The sequence below is a fragment of the Phalacrocorax aristotelis genome, chromosome W, assembly GCF_949628215.1.
Source record: "Phalacrocorax aristotelis chromosome W, bGulAri2.1, whole genome shotgun sequence".
In the NCBI taxonomy this organism is placed as follows: domain Eukaryota; kingdom Metazoa; phylum Chordata; class Aves; order Suliformes; family Phalacrocoracidae; genus Phalacrocorax; species Phalacrocorax aristotelis.
The window spans coordinates 7,694,437-7,712,234 of record NC_134310.1 but is presented as its reverse complement, the minus strand read 5'-3'; the positions used below and the strand labels follow the sequence as shown (position 1 = coordinate 7,712,234).

Sequence of the window (17,798 nt, the reverse complement as noted above, 5' to 3'; positions counted from 1 at the left end):
TGCTGTGGGGTTGCTCTCGAGCAGAGCGTTGCTGTTCAGATATTTGGGATTCTCCGGGTGGTAGTTAGGTATGTGCCATATTTGTTGTGTACGTCATCTAATTGCTGGATAGAAACAAAAACCACAGGCTTTATGCAACTCTCCAGCACTATGTGAGTTTTGTATAATTGCCTCAGACTGAGTGGAAATTATCTGCAAGCCAAAAATCTTTCACTGAAGCAATTAGCAAATCATTTTAAATAACAAATACAATTGGAATCTCACGATCCATTTGTGGATAGAGCTGAGGGTAAGGGTGAGTTCACTGAATGGCTCCTTTGTTTTCAATCACTTTTTAGGTTTAGCCAACACACTCCAAGAGCAAGTGCGTTTCTCTCAGTGCAGCGATAGTCATTAAAGTGTATTGTAAAGCCAGAGGAGCTGGAGTAGAGAGGATTTCTAGTTTACTGCTCATACCACCCTACTAATGCTTTTATTTCAGGCTTTCCATTAAGAGATCAGGTAACTGAGGCCATGTCATTGTTCGGTCTGCGATTCCTCGTGGGCATCACAGCAGGACAAAGGGTTCCCATTTATTCCGAGTTCCTTTCCTCCGGTACAAGGTATATACCAGACCTTTAGTGCTGCTGTCTGAGCGGTGCAGGGGCTGCGCTGGGAGCAGAGTTCACCCCTGGGAGAGCACCCAGGTGCAGGATAATGCGGTTTTCTAGTGCTGTGAACTGATGTGGTTAATTGCATTTGCATTCGCTTCCTGTCCTTTTCTCCCCTTCCTTTTTCTTTCTTTCCATCTCACTCTTCCCTTCTCTAAGATCAGGCTTTCCTCATTCACCCTGCACACCGTTTTCTCCTTCGTGTTCTTCTCCTCCATCCCTTGGTTCCCCTCTGCCCATCTCTCCGGTTCCCTCATCCCCACTCTCTCCTCTGCAGGGGCGATGCCACTGAGAGCCCGTAGCTCGAATTAGCCCATGCTGAGCCCGCTGCGCCGGCCTGGGCACAGCACGCTGCAAAGCCACCGTCGGCCTCGCTGCTTTGGGCAGAGCACAGAGCGGCCGAGGATGCCTGCGGAGGGACTGAGGACTCCTGTCTTTACATAAGCAGTGGCCGAGGGAGAGACATGTTGGGACAGTGCCCTTTCAGCTGGCACAACACTTCCTGCGCTGAGACAAGCATCGCTAACCATGGCAATAGCTTGGAGGCTTCTCACGTGGACTGTCATCTTCACCGCAGCTGTGTGCAACTTTCCCGGTTACACGTTCCAGTCACAAGGTAGGGATCACCGTGGGGAGGGGAGCTGGATCCACCCACCTCTGCTGCAGAAACCCTAACGCTGGCCCCGGGGGAGGTATTAGGGTGATGTGCTGGGGAGTAGGTGGAGACACCCCGAACTCTGCTTGCTGTACTGCAGCAGAGCTCCTCTTCCTCAATTTGCAGGTGTTTTCCATTGACCTCCTAGGGAAGGATGGGTTTTGCTCTCAGATGTTACGTTCCTTGACTTTTTGCATGACTCAGAGCAGTAGGATCTGTGTAAGATGAGAGCCACATATGGGCTTAGAAAGCAAAGGGGACGTGGTAGCAATAGAGGAAGCTCCCCTTCCACTTGGGTGGGGCGGCGCATCCTCGGATGAATAGATGCTTTGTTACGAGGAGGGTTTGCGTGTGCAGCCAGCCGATGCGCTTGTGAGCCGTCCTGTGCGCGTGCAGGGATGGAGGTCTCTGCTGGAGAATACAAATACAGCTGAGTCTGGACAGATGCGTGCTGCTGGAGGAGCAGTTTTAGTTTGTGCGCACAGGTTTCTGTAAGCGCTACCATTAGTGAGTGACCAAACCTGCTCAGGCACGAGCACTTTGTATCTGTCTTGTATGTCTGTGTATTTCTGATGGTTTGTGTTTAAATACGGAGCCACACATGTGAGTGATTGCAAGGAGAGTAGAATGTGGGTCTCTTGTACGTAAATTAGTGCCTTTGTACATGATTTTATTCTAGGTTAGGAGTGAAGGGACTGGAAAGTGAGGTGGACTGCCTTGTACCCAGCCTAGAGTACAAATACAGCATCAGTATTAAGCTGTTTAACTACCTTGTATTACCTGCCTGTGCTCTATCCGTGCAATTTTTAAGAGGCAATATGAACACTCACATCAGGCACCAGAGGTAAGAAAAAAGGGCTCTGAAGTTAGACATTCATCTGTGCAAGGTGTTAAAACCTCAGCAGCGTACTTACACAGCCATAATTCTGAAATACCATGTGTGCCCTGGTTAATTGCAGTAGGACCACGGTCGGCGATGTACCCGGGCTGTTGAGTAGCGCAATGTCATCGGGCTGTAGTTACAAGGGCTGTGGGTTGTCTTGCGAGACACAGCTGGGAAGAGGAAAAAAGGCAACCGAAAGCCACACGCTGTCCTGGGTCTGACCACTGTCTCGTTTCTAAACGTGGGGCACGGCCATACTGCAGCTTGTGCCGGGTGAAAGGAAGGCAGTCAGACGCAGGGCTGCGTGCTGTGCAACGTGCGAGGTTACACAGGCAGATTTTCTGGGATCTGAAACAAACACAGTTTCTGGTCCTTTTCGCCAAAGCCTCTGGCAATGCCTGGGGTGACTGTTCTGGGCTTCCCGCGTCCGTCAGTTCACACCTCTCTCCATCTGCAGCACCGCGTTCGCAGCGCAGCGACGCTCTGATGAGGACTTCGCTGCCAGATTGCCTCCATCCCGACTCACAGCAGCTTGGATCCTCCCTCGCTCATGAGTCCCCACACTGTTTGCTAATACACCTCGGTCTAAACCTGAGGGCTCACCTAAATGACAGTTAATGCATTTGTGCTTTCCTAGATACTGGCTTCCCCTGAGCGGGTTTGGGGGGTGAGTCTCAGGCCGTGATGTTGCTGGGAGCATGGTACTGTGGGAGCACCAAGCCGGGGATTGCAGCCTGTCCCCTCCCCAGTCCCTGTCCAGTCCTGAGAGGCAGGCTGCCCCATGGGCCCCTCTTGCTGTCAGAGCACTTTTTTAGGCTCCTTGCCTCCAAAACGGTTGGCGTCAGGCTAATGATGTTACTCAACACTTCCCTCCACCACGCTGCTGAGATAGTAAGTACATAATCCTCACAGCACCATTTCAAGAGGGTGAAACGCTGTTATCTCCTCTTAGCAGTTGGAGGCACAGAAAATAAAGGCCAGCGTTTTCAACAAGCCACTGATTTTGACCAAGTGACTCGTTCCAGTTAGCAGTGGAACAGGATTCACGTGCCGCATGTGCATGACTCCAGATCAGTGTATTTATTTTATGCAGGAAAAAGATTAAGGTATCATAGTCATAAGCTGTAGTTATCTTTGTGGGAAATAGCAGCCCAGCATTGAAGGCCTCTTCAAGCCAGCAGAGATGTAACAAGATTCAGATGTAATGTGTAGACTCAGGCTGCAGTTTTTAACAGTGCAGAGAACAGGAGCTGAAACAACTGTCCAAGGATTCAGCACATGCCCACCATTGCTGGGTAGTTTGTAACCAAAAGGAAATTTTCTACAAGTGCCTTAGTTTAACCATAGTGACAGATTAGGCGTTCTCTGTTTTCTAGAACGTTAGGTGAGGCTAATCTCACTGCTCCCGGCTTGCATGTAAGCTGATGGACCCTTGGAGGATGTAGTGAGACTGACACAAAGCCAGAGCAGCCTGAAGCTGTGGAATCACATAGCGTTTTCCACAGCCATCCCTTAGGAATCCTGGCTGGGCTGCAGCTGGGGCTCCTCTTTGCTCTGGTGACAAGACCACAGCAAACATCTGCTTCCTTTTCATCCTTTAAGCAACCCTAAAATTAGAGAAGCAATGGTAAGCATGCAAGGAGGGAACAAAATCCTCCCTCCCCCACTTTCACCTTCCCTCTCTTCCTTTTGTTCAGCTTAGCCATCTACCTCCCCTGTGCCCTTTCCCTTCCTCTGCCATGTCTGCCCCTGCAGATATGTACTCCCTTTCCACCAAAAATGGGGCAGCGAGGTGCCTCTCTGCACACCCCATCCTTCCTGCTTCCCAGCTTTCTCCCTTGTCCTGTCCTGGGAGGTCTGTGGTCCCCCAAGGGTGCCCAGTGTCTCGCACAGCCACAGGCAGGTTTTCCTGGAGAAAGGCTTTTTATAGCGTCTCTTCTGAAGCAGTTTGACAGCTCCCTGGAAACACCAGGCTGCTTATCACCAGTGCAAACCCTTCTGATACAGCGGGTGCGGAACTGCACATTTCAGGCCAAGATCTATTAATACAACGTGAAGTGGCCAAGAGGGCAGAGGGAACATTGATGGCTTTTCTGGAAGGGAGGAAAGAAGGGGCAAACAGTGCCTGTCTTGCTGTGGGGAGCACCCAGTATGGTCTGTAATACAGGGAGCATGGCCAAGGCAGAGATGAGCAAATGAGGGTATAACGGAACATCTGTGACATTGAGTGGAATACACGGGGTTAGTGAGTAATAGAGGTTCTAATCTCTCAGAGCCTAATCTAATCTTTTACATTTTTAGAGGAGGGAAGGAGCCAGCTTTAACACTAGATGACACTGGCTTCTTCCTTGTGTTGAAAGTCAGGGTTTTTTTCCTGTTTGTGGCACCCCCACTCTAAAGCATCACTTCCTAAAACATTCATGTGATGTAGGGCACTCAGGTCTTTCTTCCTGTGCCTCAGTTTCCAGAGTGACATCCCTGTGAGGATGCGTGGTGGCAGGCAATACAGCAAAAGCAGGGGTTTTGCTGTAGAGAACATGCAACCTCACCCCCAGGCTCTGGACATGTTTTTTCTTCCTGGACATAGCTTGCAGGTCAGGCTCAGAGACTGCAGCCCAGGGTCCCAGGCCATTTCTAGCCACTGTGTCCGCCAACCTCCTTCCGAGTCACTGTTTTGCAAGCCCATGTGGACTGCAGAGAGGGGAAAAGAAAAACAAGACACTTCCGATAGCAAATTTTTCCAAGCCTGAGGTCATTGCTTAAGTGCAAATAGTCACTCTTGTTTGCCTGGCTGCATCGCACGCGAGGCAGTGTGATGCAGGAGAAGCTGGAGCACAGGAAGTTAAAAAACTAATAATTATTCTGGCTTGTCGAGGCAAGGGAGAGGTGCCAGAAGTGCTTATGGTTTGGAAGGATGGGAGCTAACCCCTAAACCCAGCTGGTGGGAAGGACTGTCCCATTACCGGTGGCCAAGGAAACCACTCTGTCAGGCTCCCACACTGGAAAACACACTAAAGGAAAAGGAAACTTTCCAGTGCTGCCATGTGGTAAGAGTGTAATTTGGAGTCCAAATTTATGATGGCTGGGAAGGCTTTGAAGATGGGTGCTGTGGAGCCAGGCGTAATGCAGCCACCCTGAAGTAGCCTGGCCTCTCCCATTTGCTTATGAAACAACTACAAACAGGGTGCAGAAATCACAGTAAGCATATTCCAGAGTGAAAGAGGGCAAATCCTCTCCCACTCCATGAGCAAATGTCCAGCCATGAGAGGTTCAGAAAAACACACTGTGATGGGGGATGCTATCCTGCCCAGTGCATGATTTTTTATACCTTCCAGTGAAGCCTCTGGTACCGAGGGCTCTCAGAGACAGCTGCACCTCCAGTCAGATCCAGTCTGGCAGTCCCTGTGACATTTTGCTCAGAAAATGAGAAATTTCTATAAAGGTTGCAGAGTGCCAATTTCTTTGACAGCCAGAAGTGTTGCATTACCGTGTGAGTGCAGGCAGATGTTTTGGACAGTGACCTTGTCAGAGCATGTTCCCTAAGTGGTACGAGACAGGCTCAGAAACTCAAGTGCCCCAAGAGAAGGTGCTAAGCCAGGCCGATATGATAAAGAGCACCAAGCTGGTGAGCTGGGAAGGCAGGATGGTGTCATTAGATAGAGACCTGGCTGGGGAACTGGGATGTCTGACTTCTTTTCTTGCTGCCTTTTCAGCACAGCTGGGGAAGTCTGGTTACCCTCTTTCTTATTTTGCTTGTAACATTGGTATTGCAAGGACATTGTCATTGTGCCTTCTAAGAGGATGCCCAGTACCTAACACACTAATGCAGCTGTGATTGGGGAGGCTGGTATGGTGCTGTTATTATGAGAGTTATTAAAGCAGAGTTAGCAGGTCCTCATGGCATCTGTAGATGTTCTGAAGAACCCCACATTTCCTTAGCAAGCCTGAGATATTTTTCACCCCACGATCATTCACGCAGAATGCTCTGGCTCATTTTGAAGAGACCTTATTGCTAGCTTTGTTACGGAAAGAATCGAGGTTAAAATAACCCTCCAAACCACAGAGAGTGTGACTCTGCACAACCTGGAGTCCCTCTGCCCAGTCGAGATGGGGAGATGGGAGATAGTCCAGGTCCAGAGCCAGAATTTGGGTGTCCTGAATGGCCCCTTGGACCAGTCTGTTTCTCTCCATCACCTTCAGAGGAAGAACATTATGCTCCATAGGCTCAAGGCCTATTGATACCTCAGGCTCTGTAGGCTGAAGGCCTTTGGGAATACCCCACGGATCCTGCAGCCTGGACAGAGCAGACCCTCCGTGTTGGGACCCTTCGCCTCGTGCTGGCTGTGGCTCAGTTGTGCTCAGGCGCAGCCAGCTCCGCACTGAAGTCACTGGGTGTTTGACACTGACTCTTTGCAGAATGTCATTCCTCCTGTGTTTGCTTTCCCTCCCCAGAGGAATTCCTCTCCAGCCTCGATCACTATGAAATTGCATTCCCCATCCAAGTGGACCAAAATGGGGACTTCCTCACCTTTGATGTGAGAAGTCAGCTGAAGCAACGTCCTCGGCGCAGCCTAGGCTCTTTGCCCTACGAGCCATCTGAGCAGCAGGTTTTCTACAAAGTCTCTGCCCACCGAACCCAATTCCTCCTCAACCTGACACTGCACTCCAACCTGCTGGCTGAGCACTTCACTGTCGAATACTGGAAGCGAGATGGCGTGGACTGGCAACATGATTTCCACGAAGACTGCCACTATGCGGGCCACTTGCAGGATCAGTACCTGAACTCAAAGGTCGCCATCAGCAACTGCAACGGACTGGTGAGTCTCTGTATTTTCCCCGTCAAAGGGCAATACTAACAACTAGAGGTGCCCATAAAGCACAGCTTATTGCAGCGTGTTTGATCTTTGCTGTAGAAGTTCACCACAGTTTGGGTCCCAGCAGATGGGTCTGTGGTGGTGAGAAAGGCATGGGGTTGGTGTCTAGCTGGAATATTGCACACTGGCATCAAAAGTCAGCTGAGGGTGAAGGCCACATCCCTTCATTACATCTGTAGGTGTTCCTGATCTGTGTTTCGCTTGCAGTCCAGTTTCTGCCAAAGTTAGTAGGCATTTTTCCATTGATTTTAATTGGAATGGGATAATCCAGGCTCTAGACCGTTACAGAACTCTCCCCTCCACTTGCAACAGCAACACCAAAAAATACATTTCGCATGTGCTAGTGAGAATGAAGCGCAGGAGGGCAGGAATTTCACAGCACAACCAGGAATGTCAAAAGCGCATTCAGATCCTTACGACTGCAGATACATCCCTGGGGATCCCAGTCACTTCTGTCCAGATTTCAGGAGCTAAAAATATGACTTGTGAGGGGAAAATGGAAATAATAATTTTTCAATGTGAAAAAGAGAACATCAAGAGGGGACAAGATGGCATTCCTCAAAAACAGCAAAGCTGGTGCAAAGAGAGTGGGAACAATTGATTTTTGCATGTCCTAACAGCTAGGACCAGACATCATGGTCTTAAATATCAGCACAAAAGCTTAATGGTAGGCGTTAGTGGTAAGGATAGCTGAGCTCTAGACCAGATTGCCTGGAGAATTCGTGGCCCCTACATCGTTGGAGACCTTTAAGAAGAGGCCAGACAAATGCCTTTCAAAAATACTCCAGGTATGATTCATTAGCTCTTCCAGTATTGGAAATAGACGAAGGACTTCCATCCTTATTTTTCTGTGATTTTCTGATATTTCTGGCTCACAAAGCACATTTCATGACCTGCCAGATGGAGGGATGGACCAAACAAACCCTGTTAGCACGATGGCTCCCTTGGAGGGGTAACATGTAGAAAAAGACTCTCTAGGCCAGATTCATATTTATGCTACGGCCCCACCTCTTAGCAGTATTCTGGCAGCGTGGAGGAGCTTCCAAATAGGAATGAATTCACATTGATTTATTGCTAAATTGCACTGCCAGAACGGTGCTGTGGGTTATTAACAGAAACAAGTATCTGACTCATTATATCATAGAGTGTAAGGCTTCTATCTCACAGCCAAAAATCAGAGCTGCATAAACTCTTGGTTCCCTCGTTAGCCCTTTGTTTAGATACGGGAACTCTGCTGAAGTCCTAGACAATTTACTGGTGTTCACAAAAGCACTAAAGGGTGAGCTGGATGCTGCTGGCTCGGAAGGGATCCGGCATTAGACTACCTTCCCACTTCAAAGGGCAGCAAGTCAAGGGCAAGCAATGGCCCAGCAGCACTTGTACTGGGATAATTTAGTCCAGAGGCTGTGTTTAGATCTGGAGAGATACCAGTGGCTGACTGGAAGAAAATGCAGCCAGGCACAAAGAGGGATGGAGGGTCATCCAACAGCCTCTCCTTTTTTTGAACTCTGTCCTTGCACCCTTGAGAGCTATGGACAACAGCAAGGAGGGAAGAGAAGGTTGTCTGGGTTCGTGGGGTTGATAGGGTCAGGAATTTGAACAAGAGGAGTCTGGCATCTTTTTAGTTGGCAGAGTGGGGCTGTACTTGCCACCAAAGAAGACGTGTTGCAGAGTTCTGGTTGATCGGTAACAGCTGATCCACTCGTCCATCCCTCAGCCGCAGCACCCTCCCCTCCAGGTAGATATCAGTCTGTTTTGGAGGGGACAGGTAGGGACAGAAGAGGCTCTCCTCTTGCTGAGGTCTCAAGGTGCAGGTTCATGCTGACATGTGCTAAGGGGGCGGGACTGCACATGGCGACCCACGTTTGTGCAGACCTGACTGATGATGCAAAGGGGGTTGGGTGTTGTGTTGTTGAATGGGCACAGGCAGGGACTAGGTGCTGATTACAGCGTGAGCTGTGCACAAGGAGGAAGGAAAGGGACGATTGTGTCCACAGAAGAGTCCAACACAAAGCTGTGAGAACAGGTAACAAGCCCCAAGCCATCCTCCTGTCCTCAAACTCTCACATCCCTAAGCAATTTCTGTGTCTACAAGGTGTATCACTGTAAATCGCATTGGTTTGAAACACCTATGACAAAACCTGCACCTTTCGGCACCCCAGCGTAGGACTGCCAATATCTGGGCGCTCTCCCATCGACTCGTCTTCCCAGCCACATGCACTGTCAGCCCGGCCGGAGGCCAGGCAGCGTGGCTCACCCCATGCATCTCCCGTGGAGGGCACACTATGCTGCGCTTCAGGCTGGGTGGGGGGAAGTCACCCAGGCTTGACTGTTCAGAAGCAAAGGGCAAAACGGCCCGTTTTCCAAAGCATGTGGTGAGCTGCCAGCAGGGCCAAGCGCGAAGCAGCTGGAGCCTGCAGGGAGCAGCCCAGGCAGCTTTGCCTCAGCCTGGCCAGGAGCTGAAATCCCCGTTTTAAGCAAAGCTGTGTTTCATCCCACTGGCTCCATGAGATCCCAAGGGCCTGTGTCCTACCATCAGAAAAAATCACAGTGAAGAGGAAACAAGTTTAGGAGAGAAATGCCACTCTCTTACCCCTTGTGTCAGAGCTCATGAAAGGACAGTTTAAAGGCCAGGTTTTCAACCCTGTGTGTCTGTGCTGAAATTGTGCTTTCAACTGAAAAGCCCTCCTGAAGTCAGCACGAACATTCAATGCTTGGAGTAAGGCAGATGACCCTGCTGCTGAGGCTAACGTGAAGCTGCTCATGTCTATGTCCGAGGAGGTGGAAGAGCTGAATTGCATTATGTGGCTGTGCTTTTCTTAAGTGTGGTTATAAGCTAATAGCATAAACCATCCTCGCTCTGCAGATGACCTGGGTGAATCATAGACAGGATATCCAGTTTAGCTGCCCCCAAAACCACAGGGATCTCTCTAAGGGCTTCTCACCGCCCCCTTTCAACAGGCTTGTGTCTCATCCAGCACCTGGACCTCAGAGCTTGGACTCTGGGGTCAGTGATGGGGCAGTTTTCAGACTCCTGTGATGGCCGAGCTTCTTTGCCGAAGGATGCCAGGCAGGTGGTGGAGCCTCCTGCTTCTCATGTCCGGCAGAGGCTCAGGATTTAAATAAGAATGGCCCTTTTCTAGCGGTACATGGTTTTCGGGCAGGACGTGCTCTCCCCTCCTGCTGCTCTGCCCCAAGCCGGTGGTGACCTCCTTCTCCCCATCCCACAAAGCCGGCAGCCAGCTGGCTTCGCAGGCCGACACTCGGCTTTCCGCCGGAGCCCTCGCCAGGCTAACCTCACAGTACCTCGCTTGTGTTTGAAAAGGTGGAGCTGAGCCAAGAGCAACAGAGCCTGGTGCAGGAGGAAATCCCCCGCCACTCTGGAGATGGGGACTTCACTGTGCACACACTGCCCTGATTCAGCTTTCATGGCAGGGAGGGAGAGGGGGAGAGACCTATTACAGAGGCAGCGTCCACCCCAGAGAGCCTTTCCCCCACAAATGCCCAGCAATAACGCTGTTACACAGGTGGTGCCCACCATGCAAGGACCTCAAGGTGCTTCAGAGAGCTGTTTCCCCACTCCCTGTCCTCCTGGCAGGTCAGGGCTCCTGTCCCCCTTGCATAGAGGGAGTTGGTAAAGTGCTGTGACATCCAAAGGACATCACCAGTGCAGAGCTGACGGTAGAATGGGGGTGTCTCTGCACCCAGAGCTATGCTTGAACACACAGAGTGGGAGGACAGACAGGTAATGGGGGTCTTAGACTTTTGGGATACTTCTTTTCCTACCTGAGCAACGTCAGGCATGTTCCTGTGCCTGGGTTGCTTGCTGGTAAAGTTCAGCTGATAGCATGACCATGTTTCCTGGAGGTAGGTGAGATTCAGTGCCAGTTGTCACAGCGATGGAGCTTCAAGCATTGTACAATACAAGTATTGTATCATGTTGGGCTGCCAGAAACATTTTAGGTTGCTCAGACCTTTTAGGTAGATGAAAAGCTTGCTGTGAGGATGGGACCAGCTGCAGAGGAGAGATCTTGCAAAGTGGGGTTGGCTGCTCATCCTGCTGGGGTCTGCTCCTGCCCAGTCATCTCTGCCTCGTGAGTGGGTCCACTCACAAGGTCTGGGCTCACAGCTGAGATTCATTCAGTCAAAGAATAAAATAAGGGAGAACAACAACAATAACAAAAACCCAAATAAGGGAGCAGAAACAAGGTGATCTGGCTGAGGTGGCCAGTCAGAGGTGCAAAAGGGGCAGTGGTGCCTGTGGGGCATAACACAGGTTTCAGGCTGCAGAGCAAGGTTGTGGCTTCTGCTGGTTGCCTTACTGCTAATTGGACTTCAGATTTTAAAGATTTAGTGTGTTTCTCAGAAGCCTCTGAGCATGTGCACTTTTCTGCAGCCCTGTGCCCAAGTTTTCCAGCTGGTGGTAATGGTCCTGAGCTGCTTTCAAAGGTTTGTTGGTGAGGTTGAAAAGCATAGGAGGTAGTGCTCACTGCTGAGCTGTGCTGCTTTTGAAGGTATGGTATTTAGAATCCCACAGACAGCTCTCAATTAGACTGAGTGGGTGGAATAGGAAACAACTTATTCATAATTTTGCAAGGAAAGACTGATTTCCAGAGGACTTTAGTGAACACAGATGTCCCAAGGCATCCACAACCGTCTGGCTCGGTTTCCTCTGGTCTGTAGGTTCATATAGTTCAGTGTTTGTGTGTAAATGAAAGATTCCTTCGCATTCTCAAAAATATTTGTCAGTCCCCAGAAATTCAGTTGTTAACCACCAGAAAGCTCGTTACGAGAAGCCACCAGTGTGTCACCCAGTTCCCTCTCTCCCTCTTTCATTGCCTTCCCTCTCTTTCCTTCTGCAGCATGGGGTGATTGTCGCAGATGAGGAGGAATATTTCATTGAACCGCTGAGCCCGGGAGCCAATGTCAGCACAGGGAGTGAGGGCAAGGGCAGCCCCCACGTGGTGTACAAGCGATCGTCTCTCCAGTACCCACACATGGATGCAGCCTGCGGTGTGCTAGGTATGTGTACCCACCAACACATCCTCTGCCCATCCCAGTGCAGGCTGGGAAAGTCCTGGTAGACCGGGCTTTGAAGTTCCACACTGCTCCATATGGCAAAGAACCAAATTTATCTCTGCATTCCAGAATTTTTTCTGCATTTACTTTCACCCATGTTATGGATTTCTGGTGGCCCAGTCTTCAGAAAGCTCTTGTACTCTCTTCTTTGCAGCAGGGCTTTTAAATTTGTACATAAAGCATGGAATAGAAGAGGGAAAACTGCCTCTTATTGTTCTTAAGAAAGATCCTCCCAGATTTGGCCAATTTACAAGGTATTGGGAAATAGTAGCTTACGCATGCTCAGCAGAGACTTGTCTTCGGGTTTCAGTCAGTGAAGATTGTGTCCACACTGGGATATATCTGCTGCTGTTAGAGACCAGGTGGAAAGATGCCTTGTAGGGGGTGGGATGTGGGATCTGGTTAGTCACAGTGGGCTCTGGGAGATGTTACAGAGAACAGCAATTGCACATCTACCCCACTTCTATGCTTACAGGCCTTTAACTTCTGAAAGGACTCACACAGGTCTCCCCTGGCCTCTCCCCACGTGCCTGTGCCCTTCTCGTCCCTGCTAGCAGTCAGTCTGTGTCCCAGAGCCTGGCTGAATTCCCTGGCCCTTGCAAATGTGCAGAGCTTCTCCATCTACCCAACATGTTGCATGCACACAGGATGCTGCTCCCTCAGTTTACAGAGGCTTCCTGAGGCTCCACAAGGATGAGAGGAGATGCCATCCCTGCAGAGGGGCCAGCTCACATTTTATAGTTTAGAGTTTGTGGATGCAGAAGCAAAGCTGTTCCCAGTTGCTTCTGGCAGGTTTGTGTGTCACTTCAGGATGTTCCCCAGTGGTGACACTTGACCAGATGAGGAGTCACTTCTGGAAGGGATGGAGCCTCTGGAGACACCAGGGCACTGCCAGCCTGCTCTGCACAGGCTCTGAGTGTCTCCAGATCTGCCAGCATCTCTGGAGACAACCTGTGCTTCCCTGGCCCAACTCCTTTTGTCCCAGCTCCCAAAGTCACGTTGGATGAAGCGCCAGCAGACTCCCCTTCTGCTGACTCTTTGCCATGTTCCCTGGCTTCCAGACGAAAGTTAGCCTGTTCCTAATTGCTTCTTGGAAAGCAAAGACCACACAGTGGGAGTCACAGGCCAAATACAACCACAGCGCAACTGGCCCCAGCAAAGCCACCATGTCCCCTCATCCCCAGGCTGGACCTGTCCTGGTCTGCCTGGCACAGCTGGGCCCTGAGCACCCCCGCGAGCTCCCTCTCATCAGCCAGAGGGGCTGGAGCTGGTAGGCTGTGGGGCTGCCTGTGATCTGCTCATCTTCCCAGTCTTGCTGGATGTTTAATGATCCAGCACTGGAGCAGAAGAGGGGGATTCAGCTAGCTCTGCTGACAGGGCAGTAGAGTGGTTGTAATTGCCCAGCCAGCTCTCCTGCCCTGTGGTGGTCTCCAGGCCATGGGTTTGGAGCTGACGGCCCTGCTGGGGACATCTCTAGGGTCAGGTCAGTAGCGCTTGAAGCCTGGAGTAAAGTCCTACAAACCTGCTGCTGCTGCTTTGGAGGCTGCAGCCATTTCTGTGGAGGAAAAGCCAAGTCTTAAATTCAGGTCCTGGCAAGAAAAAGAAAGAGGAAATGATTGGCAATGGATTTATTTTCAGTTGATGTCTGTGTAGTTTCTAAATCCACACTGCTCTTCTCTGCGACAGAGGCGAGGGCAGGGCCTTGCAGCGCGGAGGCGAAGTGCGTGGGGCTGCTGCAGCAGGATGGACACACACCTCTGCCTGCAGCGCCTGGGCAGGAGGAGAGCAGGAGGGCAGGCAGGATGCCAGCAGGGCCGGCGGGAGCACGGGGACAGCCCTGGGATGCATTAGGAGGAGCTCAGCAGATCCGGCCGATGGCAGTGGGGATGTTTGCTGGGTCTGTGCGTGGTGTATAAGAAGCCTTGCAATGGCCTTTCCTTCCCTGAAATCAAGCTCATACTGTGCACCCCTCACCTCTGTGCTGCTGAATTGCTGCCGGAGGGCAACAGAAAAATCTCTTCTCCTCAGATGAGAAGCCCTGGAAAGGGAGACACTGGTGGCTGCGAACACTGAAGCCTTCCCCTCTGAAGCCATCAGGCAACCACAGTCAGCGAGGCCAGCTGCCCCTGAAGAGATCCGTCAGCACGGAGCGTTACGTGGAGACCCTGGTGGTAGCAGACAAAATGATGGTGGGGTACCATGGGCGGCGGGACATAGAGCAGTACATCCTGGCCATCATGAATATTGTAAGTGTTATAACCACACCATGAACCTCGGGGGACCCCAGGGTCTCACGCACCCAGCAGCAGAGAGCAAGCAGGAGTAAATCCTGTTCGTCACCTTGAATGTCTGCATTTGGCAGAGGGTGCCATGTGCTTTTCCTGCAAGAAGACAAGTGGGATGGGAACACAGTGGGGAAATCAGATCTGTTCCAGGTTCGCAGTAGCTTTTCCCCATCCCCAGAGCAAGATGTTTGGATCAAAAGTCCTGACCCACTGCTGCTGCTCATGAGCAGTGATACTCTGGAGCCTGCAGGGACTCTGTCATATCAGGGAGGCACTGTAGGAGAGTAAACTCTGGCCCATCTGACCATGCTACAGGCCAGATCTGGACTGGGAGAACAAAGCCCTTTCTTTGAACAGCATCTCTCATCTCAAATTAGCATTGCAAATAGGGCCAGCCAAGCTGAGAAACATGGGAAAGCATAAGGACAGTGAGCTGTCACGCTTGGGGGCTGATCAGCGTGAGGGCTGGGGAGCAATACCCTCATTCTTCCATACTGCGCTGCCCACGTCTCTGGGTTACTGTGGAGGAGCTTCCTCTGCAGCATCAGATTTGGGTCATTGCTGGCAGCAGGATACCAGGCTAGATGCATTAACAGCCTGAATTGGCCATGCTGAATCCTTCTGTGAGGTGAGATAGGCTTGGAAGTTATCCATCAAACTGCTGAAAGCCTCTCTGTGATGGTTCTTTGTCCTGTCCTCTGCAGGATCTCTTTTCATGGTTTGCTCTGTTTGCATTTCTGAAGCAGATGCCAGATTTTAAAACAATGCCATTTCTAACTGTTTTGTCTGCTGTAAAACACTCATCGTGTGGTGGCAGATTTCTGAGAGATGCTGTGTGGTTCCCTGCCGATGGGCAGTCAGCGAAGCTTCATCCCCGTGGCTACGTAATGCCAGGACCATGGGGCTTCCCCATCTGAGCTCCAGGCAAGGAGCAGGTGCTGTGGGATATCGGCTTCACTGTTCAAATCTCTCCAGAAGGAGACACCAAGGTCTGAACATGGTTTAAGAGGCTCTGCAATCCAAGTGGTAACATGGAGTCCCATATTCGTTTCTGCTTTCGAAAAAGATTGTGTTCAGACCCTGCAGCCTGTGCTGATGAATCAGCCCTGTTTCCCTCCAATGGGTGCCCAGCACGTGCCATCTCACGCACCGATTGCACCATCACCCAGCTAGTGAGCTCATTTTTAAGACTCGTCTTTTCTTGTTTCTTGGAGGTCAGGTTGCCAAACTTTTCCAGGACTCGAGTCTGGGCAATATTGTCAATATCCTGGTGACCCGGCTGATTCTCCTCACCGAGGATCAGGTAAGGTGGGCTTTGCTGAGTCCCTTTCACCTGCACTTCCTTTGCAGGTCTGTGTGTTACCCCTGGACGTCACCCCTGGCAGGTCCCCCCAGTGCAGTCTCCTGGATGCACCACATCCTCTCAATGGCAGCTGGGGACTGGGTTCAGGCTATGGGGTGAGCAGACCTATGAGACTCTGACAACTGTTTCTTTGATAAGGTGACTTTAGGGAGGTTTAAGTAGCTTTAGTCCTCCTAAAGTCTTGCTTTCCCATGGCCTCCATGAAAAGGTGGGGGCATCTGAACTGGTGTCAGTGCTCTGCTGGCATAGGAAATGGTAGTGCCTTCATATCAGAGCTGTCCCGGACACACACTGTCATACTGCTTCCATTCCAGCCCACACTGGAGATTAACCACCACGCTGGGAAATCTCTGGACAGCTTCTGCAAGTGGCAGAAATCCATTGTGAACAGGAATGGCAATGGGAACGCTATCCCCGAGAATGGCATAGCCAACCACGACACTGCAGTGCTGATCACCAGGTAAGGCAGAGCCCAGCCCTGGCAGCACTGTCCTCACGGGGGGTGTCCTCTGTGCAGCTGCCCTCTATCTCTGTCCAAGTGGTTCATCCGAGGCTTCCTTCCCATGTGCTCCCCTGCAAGCTGCCTGGCAGCAGCAGTCCCTCAGGCTGGCCACTTGCCAGTTCCCTTGCAGCCATGCAGATTATTGTAGTTCAGATAGTTATCATCCTCCAGTGTCTTCCCTCAGTCTTTGTTGCACTCTCAAGGAGTTTAGTTTGCAGCCATGGGTATTTGTGCACCAAAAGTTAACGGTGCAGTGTGTACAGCAGTGTTGGGCACGTGTGGGAACTCACCCTGGAGTTGTGGAGCATTGGGCATCCTACTGAAATGGAGACCCCCATCTGTCCCTGCTGTGAAAGACGGAGAAGAGGTTACAAGCGGGACCTGAGCATCATGACAGTGACAGAGTGCCTCCAGCCAGAATGTGATTTGGCTCACCTCATTTTAAGTCCCTACATGTAGGGCTGAACTTTCTCCTTGGTAGCAGATGGACACCCTTGAATCAGTGACTTCATCCCAGCTCCCTTAGGATAAGAGCATTCCTGCCCTGCCTGTGTCTCTACGCTCCTGTAACTGGGTCAGCAGCTTAACCTGGACGCTGAACAAGAGCTGGGTGAAGGGGTCTGAACCTTCACACGCAGGGCAAATAACCCCTGTCAGAATAGATGGGTGCTTGAGCCTGGAGCAGCGGAGGGTACAGGAGGGACAGCTGGAAGGAAGGATGGATGGTCAGGAAGAAAGAAGATGCAGAGAGGACAACAGGGAGAGTGGAAGGAACAGAGGGGCAGCAGGGAGGCAGAGGATGCTGGAAGGACAGAGGGGACGAAGGGCACTGAGAGGCAGCTCTCAGCAGCTCTCCAATGCCCACATGTGCCCTGCTTGGCCAGAGTGGCAGCAGCCTGGGGAGAAGCCAAAGGCAAACCCAAGACTTGTTTGTGCCCTTTTTTCCCCCTCTCTTGCAAAGTGGAAGAAAGTCATAAAATGAAAGCACTGGAGACAGGAGCCTCCAAGTGGGAGCTGGTTTTGTTGGCACCATGCGCCGCTCTCCTGCTCCAGTTCCCGGTGGCAGCTGGAGCCAATTGCAGCCTGCACATCCCTCCTGGGGGGCCCATGAGAGCTGCCAGATGCATCCCTCCTGGGGAGTTTGTGAGATGAGAGCCCTCAAACACCAGGGGATGAGCAAGCAAAAGGCCCCTCAGCCCCAGCTTTTCACCCTCCTGGGACTGTGGCATCTGCTTTTCCTTCCCTCCCACCACACGTGTGAGATGCAAACACCAGCTCCGAGCTCTTCAGCCTCCCACCAGATGTTTGAGCTAACCCAAAGCAACTCGCTGGCCAGCCACGCCAGGCTTGGACAGCACCAGCGCATCCGGCCCCATCTCTAATAAATTCCCTGTCTCCTGATAACATCTTGTTGAGCTGGGGGCTTTTTTCTCTTGCAGGGATGTGTCAAACCAGAGCCTCCGAAGGCTTTAACGGTATTCGCTCAAAACAAAGCAAACAAACGTTT

At 51.2% G+C, this 17,798-nt stretch overlaps 1 protein-coding gene across 6 annotated transcripts in view; it reads left to right on the top strand.

The window, feature by feature from the left end:
• The window catches only part of ADAMTS10 (ADAM metallopeptidase with thrombospondin type 1 motif 10), a 77,172-nt gene that overhangs the window by 30,620 nt on the left and 28,754 nt on the right, over positions 1 to 17,798 (top strand). For all 6 annotated transcript variants that reach the window (XR_012657637.1, XM_075076700.1, XM_075076703.1 and 3 more), the window contains exons 2-7: positions 928 to 1,266; positions 6,641 to 7,005; positions 11,925 to 12,084; positions 14,170 to 14,387; positions 15,646 to 15,729; positions 16,104 to 16,249. Coding sequence is in view for 5 of the 6 variants with exons in the window: in XM_075076700.1 (XP_074932801.1) it covers positions 1,179 to 1,266; positions 6,641 to 7,005; positions 11,925 to 12,084; positions 14,170 to 14,387; positions 15,646 to 15,729; positions 16,104 to 16,249 (1,061 nt within the window). In the remaining variant the exon portion in view is untranslated. The remainder of the gene's footprint in view (positions 1 to 927; positions 1,267 to 6,640; positions 7,006 to 11,924; positions 12,085 to 14,169; positions 14,388 to 15,645; positions 15,730 to 16,103; positions 16,250 to 17,798) is intronic.